General features: G+C 37.3%; 2 protein-coding genes across 9 annotated transcripts; both read left to right on the top strand.

The window, feature by feature from the left end:
• The first annotated feature begins 256 nt into the window (after nucleotides 1–256).
• slc25a24l (solute carrier family 25 member 24, like) lies at nucleotides 257–5486 on the top strand. Its single transcript, XM_032564971.1, has 10 exons — nucleotides 257–559; nucleotides 631–757; nucleotides 1461–1548; nucleotides 1800–1911; nucleotides 1999–2157; nucleotides 2812–2949; nucleotides 3021–3131; nucleotides 3993–4160; nucleotides 4236–4374; nucleotides 5082–5486. The coding sequence occupies exons 1-10, from the start codon at nucleotides 437–439 to the stop codon at nucleotides 5267–5269; spliced, it is 1353 nt and encodes a 450-aa protein (XP_032420862.1). The 5' UTR covers nucleotides 257–436; the 3' UTR covers nucleotides 5270–5486.
• Nucleotides 5487–7220: 1734 nt separating this feature from the next.
• On the top strand, nucleotides 7221–21181 carry fubp1 (far upstream element (FUSE) binding protein 1). 8 transcript variants are annotated; one of them, XR_004339576.1, is made up of 21 exons: nucleotides 7221–7365; nucleotides 7774–7897; nucleotides 8840–8875; nucleotides 8956–8992; nucleotides 9082–9128; nucleotides 9208–9279; nucleotides 9844–9901; nucleotides 9991–10153; nucleotides 10239–10337; nucleotides 10979–11077; nucleotides 11165–11267; nucleotides 12254–12493; nucleotides 12854–13014; nucleotides 13113–13264; nucleotides 13850–13926; nucleotides 14565–14621; nucleotides 15085–15210; nucleotides 15439–15513; nucleotides 15894–15956; nucleotides 17963–20057; nucleotides 20571–21181. XR_004339576.1 is itself a non-coding variant. In XM_032564959.1 (21 exons), exons 1-21 carry the CDS (start codon nucleotides 7273–7275, stop codon nucleotides 18384–18386), a joined length of 2055 nt encoding a protein of 684 aa, XP_032420850.1. In that variant the 5' UTR covers nucleotides 7221–7272; the 3' UTR covers nucleotides 18387–21181. The 8 variants fall into 8 exon arrangements, 7 of the variants coding, with proteins under 7 accessions (XP_032420850.1, XP_032420849.1, XP_032420851.1 ...); XM_032564959.1 differs by having other exon boundaries at nucleotides 17963–18126; nucleotides 18378–21181; XM_032564958.1 differs by having other exon boundaries at nucleotides 17963–21181.
• The last annotated feature ends 2846 nt before the right edge of the window (nucleotides 21182–24027 follow it).

Raw genomic sequence — 24027 nt, forward strand, 5'->3', positions numbered from 1 at the left:
TCTCCTTTTCATATCTGCAATGCCCTTAATATGTTGCTGTGGTATATATTTTTTTACTTTTAATTATTTTTTGTTATAAAATGTTGTAGAAATATTGCAGGTTCTGTACCATCAAACAAGTAAATCTAAACATGACTTGGCAAATATAAAATAAAAGTTAAGGTCGCTGTGTGTGAAGAGACAGAAAGGCCACAGTTGTGAAATCTGAAGGTCATGACGAACTCTGCTGCAGCTACAGCGCCCCCTGCTGGAGCTCAGTCTCCTCTCCTTCCCTGCATTGGCTCTTAGCTCGATGAGTCAGCAGAGGTGCCGCTCAATAATCTCTGATCAAAAAGCCATTTATGACCACGACTAAAACAGTCTGCGAATGAAGCACAGTCTGTTTCTGCATTTTATATTTTGACAGAGAAAAACAAGCATTTTTTGATGAAGCAACATGGACCGGTTCCGAGGATTGTTTGTGAAACTGGACCAGAACAAGGATGGGTTCATATCAATGGCAGAGCTCCATGAGGAGATGCGGAAGCATGGGATCATCTCAGGAGATGGAAAGGTCCAGGTAACGTGTCTTCAGGTGTGTAGAGTGTGCATGGAGATAAATTATCCATTTTAAGAGTTATTTCCTTGTAGAATATCATGGAGTCTTATGATAAAGATAAAGATGGGCTGCTGGATTATAAAGAGTTTCTCAGCTACATGATGGACAGAGAGAGGAAATGGAAAATTCACTTTCATGATCTTGACAAGAATAATTGCGGTGAGTCATATCTCCAATTGAAATTGTTTATTTAGGTGAATTCAATGCTTAGCATGGCATTTAATCAGCTTTTTAAAGACTTGTCTTTTCTGTTGGAATATAATAAACTTTCCTTTCTGGATTAAACATGTTTCATTTGCAGTAAAATATGTTTGTGAATGTCAAACAGGTAAACATAAGGTTGTGTTTATGGTGCACACACGGCAGCATAAAGTGATCTTTGCACTTATGCAGAAACTTCTGTCGTCACCTGAGGACTTGTAGGAAATACACTGCAAAAATACTAAATCTTACAATGTATTTTTGTCTAGTTTCTAGTTCAAGCATCTTACTACACTTAAAATATGACAAAACTAACTCATAAGTAATTTTAATAAGTTATAAGAGCTTGTTTAATGTCAATAATTCCTTGATATTGTTCCACTGGCAGATTATTTTACTCATAACATGGAAAAAATATCTTGTTATAAGTAAAATAATCTACTTTTTATATCAATATAAAGGAATTATTTACATAAAACAAGCTCCTATATCTTGCTGAAAAGTTACTTGTAAGTTAGTTTGGTCTTATTTCAAGTGTACTATGAAATTTGTACTAGATACTAGACAAAAATACTTGGTAAGATGTTGTGTTTTTGCAGTGTAAGGAGGACAAGTGGACTCAGTGTGTGTTTGTAACTCTCTGTATTTCTTCTTTGATCAGGAGTGATTGACCAGGAGGACATCATATGTTTGTTTAAGGAGTTAGGAGTGGTCATATCAAAGCCGAATGCAAAAAAAATTATTCAAATGTAAGATTTCTTCTGCCCACTATTTCCCTTAATGGATTAATCAGTTTGGTTAGTTAAATAAGGAACTATTGACGTAAAACAAACTCTTATATCTTGCTGAAGAGTTACTTGTAAGTTAGTTTTGTCTTATTTGAAGTCCACTAGAAACTAGACCAAAATACCGAAACATTTTGTGTTCTTGCAGTGTGGGAAAAAAATCTAACAGTAAATATGAACAGATGTGTTTCTGTTTCTCTGACTATCCTCACCAGGATGGACAAGGATAGGTCCATGACAGTTGACTGGGATGAATTCCTGCATTATATCATTCTAAACCCGGTGGACAACATCGGAGAGCTCGTTTCCTCGTGGAAACACAGTCTGGTAAAACCTTCAAACAGATTCTGGCATCAAAAACAAAACGTGTTTGAGGGAAATCCAGGGGAAATCTCTGTGTTGGTCTTTCTGCAGGTTTTCGATGTGGGCGAGAGCCGTGCGATGCCCATCGAGTTCCCAGACAACGTGTCTGGCTTTGGGGCTTGGAAAACGTTTGTTCTGTCAGCTGGTCTGGCAGATGCGGTTTCTCGAACTGCGACGGCGCCTATAGACCGACTGAAGACCCAACTTCAGGTCAAACATTTGTTTTGGAAGCTTTTGCAGCTTTGAAAACACTCCAACATTAACGTCTAAACCAAGGGTGTCCAAACTTTTTACTTACTTATCAATAAACTAATCATTGAATTCTTTAATTAAAAAGCAGTCAAGTTTGTTACCGGGAAGGGATGTGTAAATTATTCTAGATCAAAAACGTAACAAGAATTTTGCAGGCATGTCTTATTGTAAGAAGTTTAGCTAATTTTTTAGGTATCAATTGGGAAAAGAACCCAATTCAGTCAATTCTGATCAATAAAAACAGGATTTAAAAATGCTTGCTGTATTTAACCAAATTTAATAAATTAATTAAAAGCAGGTTTCAGTGCAGGAAAGTTTTCTTTTGAGTAAAAATCACTGTACAGATGTGGAAAAATCAAACCACTTAGTTATTTAAAGACAAATAATTGGTGATGTTGTCAACATTTTCTATTGTAAGATTAATTTAGTTTGTGATCATTTTTCAGATAGAAAGTCTCCATTTACAAATTTGTGTCATTCTTGAACTGAAGTCAGGGGCCACACACAATCAGCTCAGGGGCCACACTTTGGACACCTCTGGTCTAAACGTTGTAGTGACTTAAAAAGTTGAGTTTTTCTGTGTTACAGAAACCCTTCCGCTTTGCTCTGCAGGTCTTTGGGTCCAAGGCTTTTTCCCAAGGCTTTCAGGAGCTGAGAGAAGGAGGTTTGCGGTCGATGTGGCAAGGCAACGTTGTCAATGTGCTGAAAGGTACTCCGCAGTCCACACTGCAATGTCTTATCTATGCACAGGTGAGGCCCGTCTGAGCATCTGAATAAATCAGGAATGGCTTCTTGTTTCTAAGCTGCTCTGCTTCACCCAGATGAAAGTCTACACCCAAAACAGAAGCCAGGAGAATCTGACTGTGCAGCAGCGCTTCGGCTTGGGTTGCGTCTCTGGAACGGTGGCCCATGCTGCTTTCTATCCATTAGAGGTATCAGAGATTAGAGACAACTCCGAATGTTTTATTGTTTCTGTTTTGTTCGTTGGAAGGATGTTTATTTCATTGGCACCTGTGGAAAAGATGCGCAATTAGCTTTAAAATGAATTTATCTTGAATTAAAAAATAATTTGCGTACATTTATCCTGTACAAAAAAAAAAAAAAATCCCACATGAAAGGGGTCCAACTGTGAAAATTCACATTTTTCACCTATTTATGCTTCCATCTGGGTCTCTACTGTTTCTAAAAACAGAACAAGCGCTTAAAAAAACAATTAGCTGTTTTTGGCAACAAATTTATGTTTTTTGGTGTCTGGTTTTTAAAAAACCTCCCGATTAAGTCGCAATCAATGGGCACTGTGTTGTTACTTAGGAACCCAAGCAGAACTCCGGACCTGTTACGGAGCAACCCAAGCAGTTCCAGCAGGTTTGGTCGGCTGGTTTTAGCTCTGTACAATGGCTGCTGGAAAAGACAAGTGTTTTGTTGTTGACCCACTGTCTAGAGACCACTTGCTGGACTCTTGGTTGTGCAGGAAGCTCCACTTCTGCTTTTCAAAGCTGTATGGTTGTATAATTGCGAATCTGTTTACAGCTATTTTTACATAAGAGTGTAAGCAGCATCTTATTTGGATATAAAGTGACAAGACGCCCTAAAACAACTCATTCTGAAAGGAACTCAAAATAAGCAGAAGTGACTAGACTAAAAATCTAATTACCTAAGAATAATTTTGTGTAAAAAACGTGTTTTTTATAGACCAGAGATATCCTAAGCTGTTTGAAGAAGCATAATAGATCACCTTCAAATATTGGTGATTTTTTTTCTTGTACTCTCCACCTTCTCTATCCGCTCCACAGGTGTTGAAGGTGAGGCTGAACCTGCAGCAAACCGGCACGTATCATGGCGTTGTGGCGTGCGCCCGATCTATTTACAAACATGAGTCCATGTCGTCCTTTTACAGAGGCTTCAGGCCCAGCATCCTCTGCATGATCCCCTATGCAGGTGTGGAGTGTGCGGTTCATCAGGTGAGCCAAACTCAATCCCACAAAGATCAAACACATACATCCTGCTGAAATAAACTAATTTGCTTCTCACTGCAGTCTATCATGAGCTGGGCAAAAAGCAATCCAACCTACAGTAGCGACTCCAAGCTGTTTTTCTTCAGTTTTGTGGCTTTTGCTTCTGGGCAAATAAGCAGCTACCCGCTGGCGGTGATCCGGACACAGCAGCAAGCTCAGGGTAACCGCTGGCATCTCTGGCTGCGTTTCCATTACAAACGTGCGCAAAATGTTTGTTGATATTCCGCTAATGTGAAAAATAAAACAACAAGCAACTTCGCAACTGCGAAACATGAAACAAAATTACATGTGAAGAAGTTTGTCTTCTTCCTAATTTTTTTTGGTGGTTGGCAAAAAAAAAAGGGTCAGGTAATCATTACTGCCACCTACTGGTATGGAGTGTGGTTCACTCCAGAATGTGTCTATTGATTCTTGAGAATGTGTTCTTGCATTATTTATTTATTTATTAATATAAATAAATACATTTATTTAATATAAATTAAATAATTTATATTATTTAAAAATGGTCTCAAAACAACAATATTATCGTTTATCGTGATAACTTCTGGAACAATTTATCGGCCAGCAAAATTTGTTATCGCGACAAACCCAGTAGTAACATACGGTTGTTGATTAAGTGCAAAAACACTGTTTCCTTTGCAGTTTTGCGAAATACACTATTTTTGTTACAGCCGAAAAATCATCTCATCCTAGTACAAAACCTTTTTTTTTTTTTAAATAAAAGCAATCTTTTCTTTAAAACCGGCATATTTCCATTAAGCAAATTTCTTTTCAAATTTTAAGGTTAATGGAAATGCAGCTTCTGTAACACAACTATATTTTCTGAAAGCATGTGAACGTATGATCATACTTTGGTTTCTTTTCCAGCCTTCATCTCAGATTCGCATCCTGTCTCTGGCGTGTTATCAGGACTCACCCGGATATATGAAAGGAACGGATTTAGAGGATATTATAACGGCATGGGAGCCAGCTTCGTGAGAGCGATTCCATGCACGCTAATAAACTACAGCCTGACCAGGAAATTTGAAAATATGTTTTCTTCCATGGAATCTTGAGGAACTCAAACAATTGTTTTATTTTTATATTTCTGGTATGTTTTCTGAGTTTCAATGTACAACAGACTGGTTTCTGTTGATTAAGTTCAACTTTTAATATATCTGACCAAGAAAATAAAACCAGCATGAGGATTTGAAACCACTAAACCTGCTCAGGGCTGAAGCACGGTTGATCGAACACATATATTAACAGAAACTGTGATGATAAGTTCATTAAGGTCTGTTCTGAATGGAAATGTGCTCTGCTGGGGTTTGTTTAATAAAATTCTACCTTAAAGTGGGACACAGTCTTTGTTTACATATAGAGCTGGTTTATTTGAGTAACGTTTTGGAAAAAAATTACTTTTAAGATTTGTTTTACTACTCTATACTTTTTACTTTTACTTCAGTAATTTTATTATGAAGTATCACTCTTACTTGAGTAAAATGTCTGGATACTCTACCTTTTGTAAGGAACTTCACTGAATGCAGAACAAGCTTGTTTTAACCAAAACCTCACCAGACAAAGACCTGCAGTTTGCGTTAAAGTTTCATAAGTTTTATATTGAAAGAAACTGATTTGGAATTTTTTTTATTTTGTTTTGTAGCTATGATTTTTATCTGAATTATTTAAATTTTGGTCTTTAAAAGTTAAAAGTATAAATTCATACCAAAATTGCATTAGAGAGAGTAAAAATGAATCTGACTTTAATTTCAGAACTCTGAGATTAAACATGATTACTATAATATTATTACATTTTGTTTTAAAAACAATACACATGCGGTTTGAGTCGCAATTAATATTATTTTGATTTTAACTTCAGAATTCTGTTGATTAAGTTCAACTTTTAATATATCTGACCAAGAAAATAAAACCAGCATGAGGATTTGAAACCACTAAACCTGCTCAGGGCTGAAGCACGGTTGACCGAACACATATATTAACAGAAACTGTGATGATAAGTTCCTTAGGGTCTGACACAATACAATGACACATCATTATGATTTGTACGCAAAAGCTGAATGGCCTCCTTTAAGTGTACGGAGAAACAATCATTTAATGATCCTGATATATACTGTAAATCTCTACTCGGTCTAACCCCAGCATATTTATGCACTCTCCTAGAACTGTCAGTTCTCATTCTCTACGCTCCAATAACATTATTCTTCTGCATGTCCCACGCTTTCGAACTGAAAAGGGGAAGCATTCAGTGTGTTGGCCCCCACAGCTGGAATCAGTTGCAGTCTGAACTTAAGATGTCGGAAATGATTTCACTGGACTTATTTCGAGCAGTTCTTAAAGATAGGCAACAAGATTCTATGAAACAGTGTCATTGTTTTTAAATTGTTTTTATTGTTTTATACTTGTGCATATGTATTAATTGTTTTATCTTGTAACCAGGTTGCTATGTATTGCAAATTTTTTGCCCAGGTCCTTCTTGAAAATGAGATCTAGATCTCAACGGGGTTTACCTGGTTAAATAAATAAAGGAGCTAGAAAAATTCTGAGATTAAACATGGTTTTTAATTGTTTTCCAACTTACTTTGAAAACTATTAACATGAGTTTAAAGTCGAATTTCTGACTTTAATTCTAGAATTTTAACTTTAATCTAATCTAATCTAATGTAATTCCACCTTACATTTGAAACCATGCACTTGAGATTAAAGTCAGAGTTCTGACTTTGCCAGTCTTTCATCAAGATGGGAAACTTTTAGAAACCAGTCTCATTGAGAGAGATGAGTTGGGCTGGAGGAAAACAAAATTTCTGGAATATTTAAGAGATCTTTTAAGTTAAACTCAGGATTCTGAGATTAAAGTCAGATTTATTTCTAGTGCCCCAGATATTCTTTTAAATCTACTTTATCTGCAGACACGGGTTTTTCATTTGCCCCTTTCCTTTATTAATCTCGCGTTTCATTGTTCTTATCGCGAGACCAAGCCAGTTACCGCGAGTTCAGACGTCTGTCGGCAGTGAATGAGGCCCTCCATCTTGTGGCGCGGCAGAGGAGAACAGCAGCAGTGATGGCAGACTACAGCAGCGTGGCTCCACCGTCCTCTAACGCTGGTGGGGGGATGAACGATGCTTTTAAAGACGCTTTACAGCGAGCGAGACAGGTAAGAAGTACGATTTGGGCAAAAAATGGTACAAATATTATGAACTTCCTGGTGAAGTGACCGATTTTTGTTGACTTCCTACAGTTGGTAGCGCGACAGACTAAGCTAGGCTAGGCTAATTTAAGAGGATGACTAATGTTACGCCACTGCAAAAGTGAAAACAGGTATCTAAAACGATCACTGCTGCATAATTTGATAGGAAATAACAAAATTTCAATCAGTCTAATAAAATCAACCCCCTTTTAATGTACGATTGTATCAATAAGACATTTTAAGGGAAACTTAAAGCGGTCCTTTGTTGGTCCGACTTCCGGGCAGAAGTAGGCCGCAGGCCGCGTGCACCAACCACTACTTCTGGAGATGAAAGTACCCTAAAACTCCCGCTTTTCTTATGTTTTTGTCTTTCAGATCGCAGCCAAGATCGGCGGAGATGGCGTTGTGGCTCCACCAACGAACGAGTTTGGCTACGGAGGCCAGAAAAGGCCCCTGGAGGACGCTGGTGGGTATTTTCCCATGCCTAACCTGAATATCGGTCAGTGGCTCAAATCGATCTTAATGCAACTCTTCATGATTAATGCTTCCCTCTCTTTCTGTAGCCTCTACTGTGCATTGACCTCTTTTCAGCTGTCTGTAACCCAGCATTAATACTAACACAACCTACTAACCACTTTAGAAGTTGATTTTTCCCCCCCACGTTTTCAAATGAAGACTGTAACAGTTGCATGCTTCACCCCTTACTTTTGTCGTGAATATACAGAGCTGTTTTAGCAATGCCTAAATGTAATTTTTTTTAGTTGTTTAAAGAAATTTGTATAAAGAATGTAAATCTTGACTTTTAAGACAGTTTGTCTTGCAGTGTTACAATAACGTTAAAGTGAGTCCATGTATAAATGTCTTGGTGCCAACTCCTCTAACTAGATATTAGGTGTAATGCATGTAATGTTTATGTAAAGAAAGACATCTGTAACCAAGTTAGACCAAGTTTGAATTCAATTTTTAGACAGATATTTAACAGTAATTATCAAGAAGTTTATTAAATACACTATACAAACAAATGTATAAGAGGTTATATTTTAACGTTTATGAATAAATTATATACAGATTAACTTTTGATGTCATTACAGTTAATCAAACTGAACTTTTTATAAAAATGTAGTTCAAGAGTCTTTGTTTTTCATATTTTGTCAACAAAACTTTAAGATGTCCTAAAATGGCAGCTACAAGCTGTATGTTTTTAGATTGGCTTTATGAATTTATTGTATTTAGCCAAGAGTGTGCAAGACTTGTTACACAAGTTTAGTCGTAGTCTGAATGTTCTGCAGAAAGCAAAACCGGAAGTAAAATCTCATGTATCCTTAGCCTGTAAGGTTCTAACACATTTATAACATGTACAAGTTATTTCCAGGTTCAACAGCATCAATAAGTGTGTGTAAACAGATGTGATTATGTGGTTTATTTTGTGTTTTTATCACAGAACAACCAGAAACAAAGAAAGTAGCTACAAATGACGGTAAGTGTTTGTTGCTCTTTTCATGTCTTTTAAAAACTAGTTTAATTTCCCGTTAAATGGACTGTAACGTTTCCCCACAGCCTTCTCAGCCATGGGAGGGATGGGCGGCCCTCCAAGGTAAACTCAGCTCAAATTTACCAGGCAGATGTGTGGGTTCAGGCAGATGTGTGGGTTCTACACACTCATGGTTTTGTTTTCATTTCTAGATCAACATCAGAGGAATTCAAGGTTCCAGATGGAATGGTTGGATTTAGTAAGTCATTTTTTCTTGTGAGGTAAATTGCTATTTTTGTTCTTATTATGTGAAACTGAAATATTTCACTCTTATTTAGTTATTGGAAGAGGAGGTGAACAAATATCCCGCATCCAGCAGGAATCTGGGTGTAAAATACAGATTGCTCCTGGTAAGTCCGGTTTTCTGGCAATAAAATACTTTTTAAAAAACTACTATTGCATCTATACTTGGGTGTTGAAACTAGGGCTGAAATTATTATTTGTGATGAAACAGTTATTGAAATAGCTGCCAACTAATTTAGTAATCGATTAATTGGCAACTAGAGTATACCCACTCAAAAAAGACTTTGTTGAAAAAACTCCCAAATGTATTCAGAGCCGTAATTAAGCCGAAACTGTACAAAATATATACTCATTTTGCATTTAGAATAAAAAAACACACCTTTGTCTGTAAATGTTTTACCCAAAATCCCTGAAGTGGCCCAGTTTTAGCTTCACTCGGTTTTAATTCACTGAGTTTGAACCAGGTGAATAACATTTGCATTTTAAACAATAAAATGTTTTTCTTATGTTAAAAAGAAATTGACTAGTATATTATTTTTCAATTATTGTATTAAAAAAGACTCAAGTAGTTAAACTAATTTTTTAATCTAATTGATCGTTAGAATAATTGATTAATTAATAAATAAAATAGTTAGTTGCTGCCCTAGTTGAAATTTGTTTCTATCTTGTAGACAGTGGAGGGATGCCTGACAGGTCGGTGACATTAACGGGGGCACCAGAATCAATCCAGTAAGTATTAAAGAGAAACTTATTATAAATTTATAAAATGATACACATGATTACATCGTGAACATGTCGAATTAAATCCTTCCCTTCAGGGCCGCAAAGAGACTTCTTACTGAGATCGTGGAGAAGGGACGTCCGGCTCCTGCTTTCCACCACAACGACGGTCCGGGAATGACGGTCCAGGAAATTATGGTGCCTGCTTCCAAAGCTGGCCTCGTCATTGGGAAGGGAGGAGAGACCATCAAAAGCCTTCAGGTGTGTAATGGATACTGGATTGAAAAGCAGGAAGGTGTTAATTACTGGGAGAAACTCGACCTGATTGTGGTGCTGCAACATGCAGGAACGAGCCGGTGTGAAGATGGTCATGATCCAAGACGGACCTCAGAACACGGGTGCAGACAAGCCACTCCGCATTTCCGGAGACCCATTTAAAGTCCAGGTGAGTTTAATTGTGGTTTTTAAACTTCAGGATAAAGTTTTCTTGACCTGAGTGAAGTTGGTCTCTTTACGTTTTTCTAATCAAACAAAACTGGTGTCAAATGTATGTGCTACCGTTTTCATTTGTGCTGCTCACATTTTTAATAAAACTATAAAAGTTTCTGGAGGTCAAAGAAAATAAATCAGCCCCTCACATTTATGAAATCAAACAAATGCGGTGTCAGTCAACTGTGCTGTGTTTTTCTGCTAAAATTTCCATTTATGGTGCTTTTATTTTGAAGATATTAATGAAATTAACCCACATTATCCAAATCAAACTAAATCTATATTAAAAATTTGTGCTACATATATGTGAGAACATTTTAGCAGCAAATGTAGCATAGTTAATTGACACCAAATGTGTTTGATTAAAAAAAAAAAAGTGGGAGTCTTATTGCCTTTCTATGACCTCTGGAAACTCAAAATGATGAAATGATAGCAGCACAAACCAAAATCTCTGCTGCACAACTATTTGATGCCATTTTGTTTGAAATGAAGAAGGTTTTGTGGAACATCTTCATTCAGGTGTCTTCGTGATATGATTGTAATAAATCTGCATGTTTTTTGTCCAGATGTAGTGACATTTTATTCTCTGATTTTCAGCAAGCCAAAGAGATGGTGATGGAGCTGATCAGAGAGCAGGGCTTCAGGGAGCAGCGGGGCGAGTACGGGTCCAGGGTCGGAGGAGGAGACAGCTTAGATGTGAGTGTCTATTGTTACACTATTTGACTGTCAGCCAGCAACTTTTAATCCTGTGTTAAATTTTATTTATTTATTGCCACCACTTAGGTTCCAGTCCCGCGGTTTGCAGTTGGGATTGTCATCGGCAGAAATGGAGAGATGATAAAGAAAATACAGAACGACACAGGAGTCAGAATTCAGTTCAAACCAGGTGAGCTGGTTGAATGAATAACGAGCTGCTGTTTGGAGTTTGTTTGAAGTTGTTTTGGTCTATGATGAAAACTCATGCACCACGCTGACAAGCTGATGTATAACCCTAACCCAAACCAATCTGAGACCTAAACACAGATTAATGGTGAGTAGCTGCGTTTCCATTACAAACATGCGCAAAAACTTTGTCGATATTCCGCTAATGTCACAAAAACACAATTTTGCAATTGTGAGGTTTCAGTCAAATTAGAAACTCAATTAAAAATCACACGAAAGTTTGCTCACATAAGTCATTAAAAAACATGCCGTGCCATCGTCCTATAATTTTCTTCGTCTTTTCTGCCAGTAATAACATCTGGTCATTTATCATAACTGATGGGAAATGTATGTATGTCCATTCAGTTTTGTAAAATACAGCGCAAAAAACGGCTCATCAAAAAATTTGTTTTTTCCAAATTGACTAGTTTCCATTAGGGATGCATGAAGTTAATCAACATGCAATTAATAGTTTATTAGATTAAAATTGGTTCCAATCGATTAAAAATGTTTGCTTCAACCTTTTAGTGTTGTAATTTGGCTGCCATCCAACAGGGGGTGCCACTGGTCACCCTTAAGCCAGCCAGTTGATACAAAGATGGCGGGGCCATATCAGAACGGGAAAGAGAGACAGTCCAACAGAGTCCGATTTGGGATGCGAAACGGACTTTATGCGGTTCTGTATTCAGTATTCAATACAGCTGACACAAGATAATGTTAAAATGGCTTTTAAATTCAAACATTTAGCCCTTTGCTATAGAAAGACGGTTGGCCCTCTTGATAAAAGAGAAAACTCAGCTTTTTAAGAAAATGGCCGCGTAATCATTAGTCATTCGATATAAGGTCAATGGAAACGCAGCTACTGATGATGCGTTTAGTTGATGTGTTTAAACCATGTTGTTGACAGACTCAGTGCAGCTGCTGAAGCTAACGCCTGTACCTTTGTTCCAGATGACGGCACCACGCCTGACAGGATAGCACAGATCATGGGCCCTCCGGACCAGGCCCAGCATGCAGCAGAGATCATCTCGGACCTGCTGAGGAGCGTCCAGGCTGGAGGCCCTCCGGGGCACGGAGGGGGCAGGGGACGTGGTCGTGGGCAGGGCAACTGGAACATGGGGCCCCCTGGTGGCCTGCAGGAGTTCTCCTTTACAGTCCCAACCATGAAGACCGGGCTGATCATTGGAAAAGGTAATTAGTTCATCTTTTTTATTTGCTACATTTAATTGAAATAAGGGTTTGTACGGGTGCTTAAATCCTTAAATACTCAAACACTAGAAGGTGTTTGAAAAGTGTTTGATATTCTGTCTGCACTGCTGTGTAATAAAGTTGTAATAAAGTTGTAGGAGAAAAGACAGAAAATCAAATGATTTGAGCGGGAAGATTATTTACCTTAACTTACCTCGAAAATGTAGGAATTTTACTGTGGAAAAAGTGAACAAACTCTGAAAACTCCTGCTTTAACTAAAGTAAAATAAAACTTAAGTTCAAAATAGGTAAGTGTTGAAAACCAGAAAATTAAAATGTTGACTGTTTTTTGTCTTGATTCAGGGGGCGAGACGATCAAAGGCATCAGCCAGCAGTCAGGAGCCAGGATTGAGCTGCAGAGGAACCCTCCACCCAACGCCGACCCCAACATAAAGATGTTCACCGTCAGAGGAAACCCTCAGCAGATCGACTATGCCAGGCAGCTGGTGGAGGAGAAGATTGGGGTGAGATATTGGTTTTAGGGTTTATATAAAAACCTCCCTCTATCCATGAAGTTGCAGCTCATGTCTGACTTTTTCCCCCTCCTCCTTCCTTTCATCAGGGTCCAGTCACTCCGATGGGAGGCCCACATGGTCCCCCAGGTCCACATGGTGGGCCAGGTCCGCATGGTCCTCCGGGACCACCAGGACCCCCAGGCGCTCCAATGGGACCTTACAACCCTGGACCTTACAACCAAGGCCCTCCAGGACCACAGTAAGTTTGTTTAAAGGGGACATTTTATGCAAAATTGACTTTTTACACGTTTTTATATTTCAGTTTGGGTCTCGACTGCTGCTAAAAACAACCCAAGCGTTTGGAAAAAAAAAAAAAAAAAAAAGACACCCAGCCATTTTAGGTGTCTGGAAAAGGAGCCGTTTTAAAAAACCTCCTATTAAATCATAATTGACAGGCTCTGTGCCGTTACCTAGCAACCCAAGCTGAACCCCAGGATGTTTGGTCAGCTGGTTTTACTGTTGTACAATGGCTGCTGGAAAAGACAAGTCTTGTTATTGACTTACCACCCAGAAACTACTTGCGGCATTCTTTTTGGTTGTGTAGGAGGCTCCACTTATGCTTTTCAAAGGTGTATGGTTGTTTAATTGCACATCTGTTTGCAGCCATTTTCACGTGAGAGTGTAAATGTTGAGTTAGCAGACCTGACCAGAATGAAATCTTATTATCTAAGAATGATTTTGTATGGAAAAATGTACTAACCCAAATCCTAACATGAAGTATAATAGATCACCTTCAAGCTTCTGGTTAATGTGTTTTATTAAGTCATGTATGATTTCTCTTCAGTGGCCCTCCTGCTCCTTATCAGCCTCAAGGATGGGGGAACGGTTATCCTCACTGGCAGCAGGGCCAGCCGGATCCAAGTGAGTCACAGAAACCTTTACAAAGCAAAATTAAACAGTTACAGCTAACATTGTGTTTTTGTGTTATAATATAAAAATATCACTTTATTATATTTGGAAGGTTATTATATTTGATACTTTGGGATCAGAGTATTCTTGAATTTATACGGAGAAGATAAAAACACAAGCAGGCAGATTGGATAAACATTTTTTATTCTTGAGCAAACTTATGTGGATTAATTTTTAAATTATTTTAATAGATATATATTAATGCTATCTGTGCATCCCTGAAATTATACAAAGTCATATTTAAGTCTTTTAGGGCTGAAACAATTAATTGTGGTGAAAGAAATATTGAAATCAACTAATTTAGTAATTGATTAATCTTTAACTGGAGTAAACAAAAAAGGATATTTGTTGGAATAACTTTCAGAGCAATAATTATCCAAAACAGTACAAGATAATAAAAATGATCTTAAAATTAAAAAATTATCTTAAATCTGCATTTAAGATAAAAAAGAAAATCTTTGTAATTATGTTCTACACAGAACTTGTCATGTTGCAGTTTTAGCTTCATCTGGTTCAATTTCTATAAGAGAAAATCTATTAATCACTTTTTGCTGTCCAGTTATTAATCAATTAATTAAAATATTCAACAGATCTGCCTTGCACTGCATTGATAGATCAAGTAAGGAGGGCTGAACCTTTGTGTGACGGTAAATCATTTCAAATATCCAAAATAAATAAATAAAACAACAGAAAGTACAAATAAAATGAATTGTCGTTTAGAAACAGATACTTGGGACCAAAGCATCAGCGAAAAGAGAAAAACGATAAATCATGCAAATGGAAATTGTTTGTTTTGTTTTAATTTATCATGCGATTAATTTATTTACTTTGCGTTACGGGTCCAGTTGTTGGGAGTATTTTTTTTAGCTTTTGCTACAAATGAAGCAGCATACTCTAAAGTAATGATGCGCTACTTCTTTTCAGGAAATGTTTATTTTGTTATTTACTTGTTCCTTTGATGCATTTCTAATGTATAAAAAAGTTGAGGTGCATCAGTGAAAAATCTGCAGAATATGCCAATGTTTTTGAATTAGATTATTAGTTGCAGACCTAAAATCTTTTTGCCTGTCTAAATTCACCTAAATGTGACCAAACCCAATTTGTGCTCAGATAAAGCAGCAGCTGATGCCAACGCAGCAGCGTGGGCAGCGTACTACGCTCAGTACGGCCAGCAGCCCCAGGCCTCCATGACTCCAACCAGCGGGGCTCCAGGCACGGCTCAACCCAACGGTCAAGGTGAGCCCAGTGTCCGCCCAGCTCTACAGCAACATGCTTAGGTTCAGCTTAGTCGGATAGATATACTGGTGTATCTAACAGAACGCAGGCTGGATTGGCTTCACTTCGAAATAACCTCTTTCCCAGAGAGCGACAGAGTAGTTTTTCCTCCACCATCTCTAGGCTGACAGCGGGTGGAGAGGCCGCTGAGAAAGATTCACTAATTACAAGTACGGTTCTTTTTAACAGGTGACCCACAGGCTGCAGGTCAGAGTGGACAGACAGATTACACCAAGGCCTGGGAGGAATATTACAAGAAAATGGGTATATGATTGTAGTTTCAGTGTACACCTATTAACACCAGCCAGTCTAAACAGCCACTGGGCCTTGAATCCGCTTCTTTTTCAGGTCTGGGTTATTTTGTCGGGCTTGCTGGTTTTCAGTAAGCCTCCACCGCCTGTGCTGTTTAGACTGCAAGACTTTGAATTATCTGCAGGACTGAGCTGTTGACACAGAGTCGTTATTTTAGGGCTTTATCAGAGCTGATGCCAGAGATTTCCAACGTGTCATTATTTCCCCCCCCATTACTGAATTAAGTAATGAATGTTTGAATTGTGGCTAGAAATGTAGGATGTTTGTTTGTTCCCCTTTATTGTTTTGTACTTGTGTGTATTAACGCACTTTGTTTTTTCTGGTCGTTGCAGGTCAACAGAACCAGCCACCTCAGGACTACACAAAAGCCTGGGAGGAGTATTACAAGAAACAAGGTTGGTACTGAAGACATTACTATGATTTAGGGTGTTTTCACCGCAAACAGTACTTTTTTATTTTGTGTTTTAAATCAGAAAAGCTTGAAACGGCAGAATTGCTGTTAATCCAGATAATGACCGCAACATTCAGCCAGCATTACGATAAACTGATTTAGGTTGTTTCCCCACATGATAGTCCGTTAGATTCAGTTCGATTCGGGACCAAAGTTGTAACATTTGTTTCAGTTGGTGCGGTTCGCTTTTACGCCAAACTATTTACAAAAGCTGTTCCCCTCCTTGCCTGTGGTGGTGCTGCAGCAAGAACCACTGATGGAAATGACATGGAAATCTCAGAAGAAGACATCCTTCTTCATAAAATGTAACAGTGTCAGATTTTAGCAGGTGTAGGATTTGTCTTTTGTCGTCAAACTATGTTACACATGCATGTTTGTTTTGGTTGCATTTACCCAGAATTCCCTGTGCTGTAGTCCATTTCCTGCTTTTGTAGCAATCTCTGGTACGCTTGGCATTCACATATGCATTCGAATGACACCAAAGTTCACTTAAGCCACATTTTTGGTCCACATCCGCTTGATTGGGCATTCATACTTCCCCAAACGAACTGGACTTTCTAGTTAAACGAACTAGTTTGATTGAAGCGGACTAAACAGAGCTAATGTGAACACAGCCTTAACTTGTAGGGTTTATTTCCATATTTTCCAGATTATTTAAATCAAACTCCTCCTGCTGGTAAAAAGTAACAAAACCGTTTCAGATGTTTTAGGGTGGTTGGCTCTTCTAGCAGCTCTCTATCATAGAGATGCTGTAAAAACAACCACCCAATAGAAAAGTAGAAGGTTTCTGACCCGCAACCCAGAGATGTTGGTGGCGGGTTCGTTCCCCTTCTTACAGACTTTTCAACACTCTCACCCTCTAAGTGTATTTTTATCTCTTATTTTCCAAAGATTTCTGATATTACAACCACAAACTTCTCTATATTTCATCAAGATTTTATGTAATCCACCAAAATAAAGTTAAAATGGAAGGAAAGTTTGGCCCCCTTTACTCTGATGCCTCTACATAAAATGTAGTGCAAACGATTGCCATTAGAAGTAAGGAGGATGGTTGAAATCACAATCCTCAGGGTGACACACCTTCATACTGGAGGATTTATTTTTCTTCGGCAGGGTAAGGAGAGATGGTGGAGTTAAAAAAAAAAGGCAAAGTGAACATCTTAAAGGGGGAGTATTATGCATTTTCCAGGCCTATGATGCCATTTTACAGCACAGTCAAGTAGTTATGTTACTTTCAGTTATCAAAATGCTTGAAACGTCTTGTGGGCCTAGGTTTCTTTAAAAACTCATGCTCTTTCTTGAAACTCCTGACATGGTTCCTCTATTAACCCTTCAGTGTTTTCACTAGCGTTTCACTGAGTAGTTGTTTGTATAATAGGCTCAACAGATAAGCAGTTTCACCAGGTGTTTGCTAATTGCTGCTGGCTAGTCTGAAGGAGCTCAGTGGTGAAAAGGGCTGCTCTGTAATGTGGAAGTTTGGAAACTTTCATATCAATCAATATCAATTATTAGTTTGTTTTTTTTCTCAATAAAATATCTGAAAAATTGCCAACTGGTGGTGTAACTCTTTCTAATTTATCCAATTTTCACTCCATGCCATTGTTTTTTTTATTTTAAGTTGTTATGAGGCACAGTGAAGAAACCTCAAACTGCTGCTGTCAGTTACTTAACAGGTCGTTGCTAGGTAACCAAATAATGAGTGAGTTGCTAGGTAACCAGTGAGTGAGTCAGTTGATTCCACTAACTTTGCTTAGCTAGCTGTGAGAAGTGGAATGAATAAAGTCTTTCCTATGCCTACAACTCCCAGAATGCTGTGTGGTATGGAATATTCTATCAGATGCATTATCTATTGATTGATTGGTGTATATGTTATACACCATGTATATGTTATATATATATTTATTTCTATCGCTGGTTTTACTGATGGAGTGTTTGTTTTTGCTCCATCAGGTCAAGCTGCACCGCAGGCCGCTCCAGCGGCGGCGCCGGCGGCCGCTCAGCCTGGAGGCCAGCCGGACTACAGCGCCGCCTGGGCCGAATACTACCGTCAGCAGGCCGCCTACTACGGCACTGGAAACCCTCAGGCGATGGGTGCAGCGCCACAAGCCCCTCAGGTACACCGCGAATAAGAATCTGCTCTCTACGTTCACTGCAGCACTTCTCATTTGTACCTTAACTCCCCCCAGATTCCTTCCTCAGGTTTTTACAGGGCTCCAGTGAATGCAGCAGCAGCAAAAAACAGCCTAACCTCACTTTTTCTCTTTCCTCCCTACGCAGGTTTTTTAATCTTTTTATTTTGGGAAGCTGAGTCCACTGTTTCTGCTGTTAACATGCAATGTATCTTCTATGTATTTCTTCTGCACAGGGCCAGTAATGTGAAGTGGACATAAAGTAAATGCTACATTGTCGAAACAAAATCCTTTGTTAAATGTTTGGATGCAGACGCCTTGATGAAGATCTTAAATTTCCTTGGTTTGAAAGTGTTTCACATAGATGGCAGATTACCCGGCGAACACGTCCTCTTGGTTATTTTCTTGTTTTTGTTTTTTTTTTTGTTAGCTTTTTTTTTTTTCTCTGTTTTTCTTGTAAATGCTATGTTTTTAGTAAAGGTAATTATACATACAGTCATTCCAGCCCTGTATCTACATTAAATGTGGTTAGAACTGATGTTTATTAAACTGTAGACATTACCATGTAAATCATCTCAGTTTTAAGAAAAAAGAAAAAGAAAAAAATGCTATTGCCTGTTGTGTTTTTGCAATAAAACAAACTGAAACCTCCTGTGTTGGTAAGTTGGGGTGGTTCAAAACAAACATACATTAAAAAAAAGGGTTTAAATGATATTCTTTGTTTTGTATTACCTGTTTGAAACGTAGGCAATGTGTGGGTTTGTCCTATAAAAATTGACTTTGAAGTTGTGCTGTCCTGTCTCTCTCCAACTTGTCTATAAGGCTGAGAAACGCGATCCTGAATGATTCATTTGCTGATTAGAAATTGTTTCTTTTTTAATTTTTAAACATTGAAATTAATTGCTGACTGTAGCTGTAGATGCTCTTGAATTGACAGGTATGTGTGGTGTCGCTGTTGAGCTAGTTGTTGTTATGCACTACTGTTTTGCCCCTGATAGCCACTTCCTCTTCCACAGGAAAGTTTAGAAAAAAACAAAATAATGTGGTAAGCAGGTAATCTGAACACGTCCCTCAGAAAATGTGGTCTCAAGAAATGTTATATATTTTTAGTGTCATTTTTACTTTTCCTTTTTCCAGGACAGTCAGGTAAATTTGCCACTGTAACAAAAATGTGTTGAAGCTTCTATTTTTTTTTTTGTCTTGCCCAATCCCAATTTTGTATTTTTAACTTTCAATGAAGTTTATATATTATATAAAAACATTGCAAAGTGTTTATCCAATATAAAAGCATAGATGTTGTAGGGTGGCTAAGCAGCAGCTCCATCCATCAGTTGAGCCCTCCTGTAATGTAAGTACAAAACTAAGAAATGCACTTTTTTTATGCTTTCTAAACTGCTAAAAATGTAGATTTTGTGAGAAATTACCCCACTTTCCCTCTTTTTTTTATCTGGGTAAGTATGAAATGTTCTGAAAAGAGGCAAAAAGTTAAGTTTGATTCTTGTACCACATGTTTCTGAGACTTGTGACTTGCATAATTTAGATTTGTAGAACTGAAAGTATGACTTGTTTAGAATGTGTAGTGATGGATTTTCTGATATGAGGGTAGAAGTCTGGGTTTTGCGTTCTTTACATCTGACCTGTTGAGTGCTTTTGTTAGCTCATATTTATTATTTAACCAAAAAGAAATGCTGTTCAATGCCAGTACTTGTATAGAAAGTTCATAGCATGTCCCATTTAAGCATGTGGATGCTAGTTGTGGACGGATCAGTCCTGCCAGGCTGTTGAACTGAAGTCGGAACAATATTTGACTGCATTGTTCACTGATGGCAAACAGTGCAATATACATATATATATATATCTGATCTTTGCAGTGTCATTCCAGACCTTGCACCTTAGGTTCTGCCGCATTAACACAGGTAAGCGAAACCTAAGGGAACAAGTGTATTTTTGTCCTCTGAAAATGACGTGTACTCATGCAAAGAAATGCTTACCTGTGGTGTTAACATGCCTCAATGCGTTTATACTTAGTTGTAAAGAAATGTGCCTCATATTTACACCTGAGCGGTCCATTTTTTATTTTTTTAGCCCTTTTGATTCATGAACTGCATGATGAGTTATCACTTGTTTTGATGGTTGCCTTCCAAAAAAATAAGAAATGTTTGTCAATATGTGCTCCATATTTTCCTTCTGGTAAGTCTACTGTTTCTCACAGATACTTTTAGGTTGACACTGGGTTTTAATGAAATGCATGCTACGCTGTTGCCAGAAGTTAGCAATGTGCTCAAATGTCAGGTGGAATAATCGGTGAAATGCATTTTTATTATTATTTATTTGTTCTCTGAATTATTTTCTGTCGTGGTGTAAATCTGCCCTAAAGTGCAGTGCAAACCTTCTATTGAAACGTTGCTGCCTTCACTTCTTGCTCACAGTGTTGGAGGATGCTGCAGGCTTTAGGTCGTAAAATCAGGCCGTGTCGTAGTTTGTCTTCCCCCCCCTACCCCAAAAGGAGGAATCCTTTGAGTCAGTCCAGCTGCTGAACGTAGACCGTTCAAGAGCTCCAGTGATAAGGTAAAGCAGCAAACGCAATGAAATTTAAATTCTGTGATTGCAAATTGTTGCTCAGATTGATTTGATTTGTTTCTGCCAGCCTGGGTTGACTTTAACTCATTCATGATGCTATGGTGTGTTTAGAGGTTGTTTCTGAATGCCTTTATTTATAAATGTACCTCTTTTTTAAGTTTTAGAAAGTTGGATGAGAGCAGGAACTGAAACTTTAAATGACCCATACAGTGTTTTAGGCAGAAAAGTTGGAGGTTATCAGTTTTTATTTGTAGTAAATAAATAAATAAAAAGGTTTTTAATTGTTTTAGACTGAGATGCGATAAAGTGTTTGAACACAGGGGTTGTAGAGGACAAAACAAGAAGCATGCCTTAGAGGTAAAACAGGTTTTATGTGCTGTGTATATTACATTACTGGGTTGTCTTTTCAATTACCTTTAATATGTTGCCATGTTCACCAATAAAGTTGTTACAAACGGGATTTATCTACTTGAGTTTTAATTTTAAAATGGGAATTTGTTTGAATAAAAGAAAATTACTTTTTTTTTTTAAAGTCTTTATTCGCTTCATTTACACAAAATACAGTTTCTCCACAAATCTAACCTTAATCAGTCAACACCCCATTAATAAATTTCTATTAAGGTAATTTGGACAAATAAACAGGAAATATTTGACTTCTTGATCAAATTCCTGCAGACTGAAATAAAACATGAAGCTCAAATCCTTTGCAATGTTGCAAGTCAATCCAGTTTTTATTTTTTTTGTTTTAAACCTGTTTAAATGTGCAAAAAGTCTTTAAATTAATATTTTTTTGCAAATACTTGATTGCTGTAGAGAATTTTAATAAACTTTGTGAACATTCATGCTTCAAAATCGGGCTGTAAAAATTATGCGCACCGCAGTTTTTATGGGCCTTCTATCAGTTTTAAGCTCACGTTTGTCTTCACAAAGCAAAAACACAAAACCTTACCAAGTATTTTTGTCTAGTTTGTAATGCAAATATCTTAATACAACTGAAATAAGACAACTTAAAAGTAGCTTTACAACAAAAATGAATAATTCCTTAATATTGATTTAAAAAGCACTAAGTCCTCTGGCAGATTATTTTATTTACATGAGAAAAATGTCTTGCTGTAAGTAGATCAATCTGCCAATGGAACTGGAACTTTTTTGTCAATAATAAGGAATTATTGATTTTAAACAAGCTCCTATATATTTCTGAGACGTTAGTTGTAAGTTAGTTTTGTCTCATTTCATGAGTACTAAGATATTCACTCTAGAAACTAGACCAGGGGTCTACAACCTGTGGCTCCGGAGCCACAAATGGCTCTATGGATGATCTACAATGGCTCTTAACTCTGGCTAAAAATGATAATCAACTAATGTTTCTAAATACAAATGTTAATACCAAATGCCTGTTTAAGCAGTTTTTCATTTATTAAGTTGATTTTTCATGACAAAAAATACCAGTGATATTTTAAGTTGCATTTTATTTTGTAACATAGAACTGATGTTCCATTTTCATGTGCTTTATTCTTATTCTATTTTATTAATTTCCACAGAAAGAAAGATGTCAATCTTGTATATCTGTATTGTGAAACCAAAAATCATAACTAAAATGTGGATCTTTAAAGTTACAAATTTCCCAAAGTAAATAAAGAAAACCCAAAAAGTTATATTTACGGTTCTAACAAGTCCTAATTTGGTACACTGGAGGCAAATATGGCTCTTAGGATTGTAAAGGTTGCAGACCCCTAAACTAGACCAAAAATACTTTAAGATTTTACTTTTGCAGGGAATAAGGGAAGACAAAGTGCTGCCATATGTCTGGTCTTATGAATTATTAACACCCTAAGTGGCAAAAATTGTGTCACAATTATTTACATACACACATTGAAAGCTAAAGACTTTTTACACACATTTACCAGAAATTCCTTTACATTATGAATAATTTTGGCTTAAAGAAGCTGCTTCGTTACTCTACATACATGAGGTGTGGGATGTTTAAAGTCAGGTTTGTTAGAATAACATTTAATTTCCCCAAATAACGACTTACAGCAACTCTGAATACATTTCCAGGTGTTTCAGTGAAACTTCTCTGCACGCCACACTGTGAAAATACATTTAAGCCAACAGTGACGGATGATGAGTAATTGCTTTCATGTTAAGGCTTATTGTACTTGTATTAAAAAAGGAGTGGCACAAGTTGCTTAAAAGCTCACAGCTTCAAGTTAACACACGAAGGTTTTAGAGTTTCAGCGTCGGAAGGAAACGATTCCTTTTCAAGAGGCTCGCGTAAGCAGCAAATACGTCTAATATTATTGCATTGTTGGTGTTAAATAAATGTGATAAAGCCTACAATATGTTTTAAGCTCTTACAGACAACTGAAACATCTACAAAACAAACATTTTTGGCTTTCTACTGAAATAAATATGGCTATGTATCTCTTTAGTGTCAAATAAACCGCAATAAATATAACTTTATTTTACAAAGCGCAACATTTATCAGGTTAAAACTACACATTATTGCTAAGTGTAGCGGTGCACCGATAAATCAGACTGATTTCCTTGATTTTGGGAGATCAGTGATCGGCCGATACGTATATGAAGCTGATCTTATCGAAGGTTGCTGTTGCCAACTTTCTTTCTATATTTAGCAACATTACCCGAGTGAAGTTGCCTCCTGATCTTGTTCAAATCAAACAAAATCACCATCAAACTTTTGTGCTGCAACAACTTTCATTTGTGCCACTATCATTTTAAAGACCCCAATAAATGTTTCCAGAGGTCATCAAAGGTCAACCAGCCAGTCCACATTTACAAAATCAAACACATTTTTGTCAACTAACTGTGCTAATAAATTTTATATAGCAACGTTAATTTATAGAAATTTTGTTTGATCTCTGGTGGCTTTTGGAAACTTTCTTCTTTTTAATTCACCATCTTTTTTCATTGAATTTCACATATATAGTTTGACGTGTTGCATATTGACCAACAAAATGAGGAAAAAATAAAGTCTTACAAAAAAATAAGTTGGAAACTTTTTTTTTAATGCTATAAACAAAAAATATGCTGCAAAAACAGCCAAGTTGATTTAAAACATTTCATTTGATTTTATAAATGTAGACAGGCTGGTTGACCTTTCATAATCTCTGGCAACATTTATTAATATCTTCAAAATAATAGCACAAATAAAAAAAAATTGCTGCACAAACGTAGCTTAGTTGATTGCCACCACATTTTGTTTGATTTTGTAGATGTGGATTGGCTGGTAGACCTTTGATAATCGCTGGAAACATTAATGTCTTTAGAATGATAGCCGCACAA

The sequence above is a fragment of the Xiphophorus hellerii genome, chromosome 6 (assembly GCF_003331165.1).
Source record: "Xiphophorus hellerii strain 12219 chromosome 6, Xiphophorus_hellerii-4.1, whole genome shotgun sequence".
Lineage (NCBI taxonomy): Eukaryota > Metazoa > Chordata > Actinopteri > Cyprinodontiformes > Poeciliidae > Xiphophorus > Xiphophorus hellerii.

What these genes read in the sequence shown, in the direction of transcription:
- slc25a24l (XM_032564971.1), top strand. Translation starts at nt 437, where the DNA reads ATGGACCGGTTCCGAGGATTGTTTGTGAAACTGGACCAGAACAAGGAT. An exon ending in TCTTGACAAGAATAATTGCG is followed by an intron (nt 758 to 1,460) that starts GTGAGTCATATC and finishes TTCTTTGATCAG; the next exon opens with GAGTGATTGACCAGGAGGAC. An exon ending in CCTCGTGGAAACACAGTCTG is followed by an intron (nt 1,912 to 1,998) that starts GTAAAACCTTCA and finishes GTCTTTCTGCAG; the next exon opens with GTTTTCGATGTGGGCGAGAG.
- fubp1 (XM_032564958.1), top strand. Translation starts at nt 7,273, where the DNA reads ATGGCAGACTACAGCAGCGTGGCTCCACCGTCCTCTAACGCTGGTGGG. An exon ending in CTTTACAGCGAGCGAGACAG is followed by an intron (nt 7,366 to 7,773) that starts GTAAGAAGTACG and finishes TTTGTCTTTCAG; the next exon opens with ATCGCAGCCAAGATCGGCGG. An exon ending in CATGCCTAACCTGAATATCG is followed by an intron (nt 7,898 to 8,839) that starts GTCAGTGGCTCA and finishes TTTTTATCACAG; the next exon opens with AACAACCAGAAACAAAGAAA.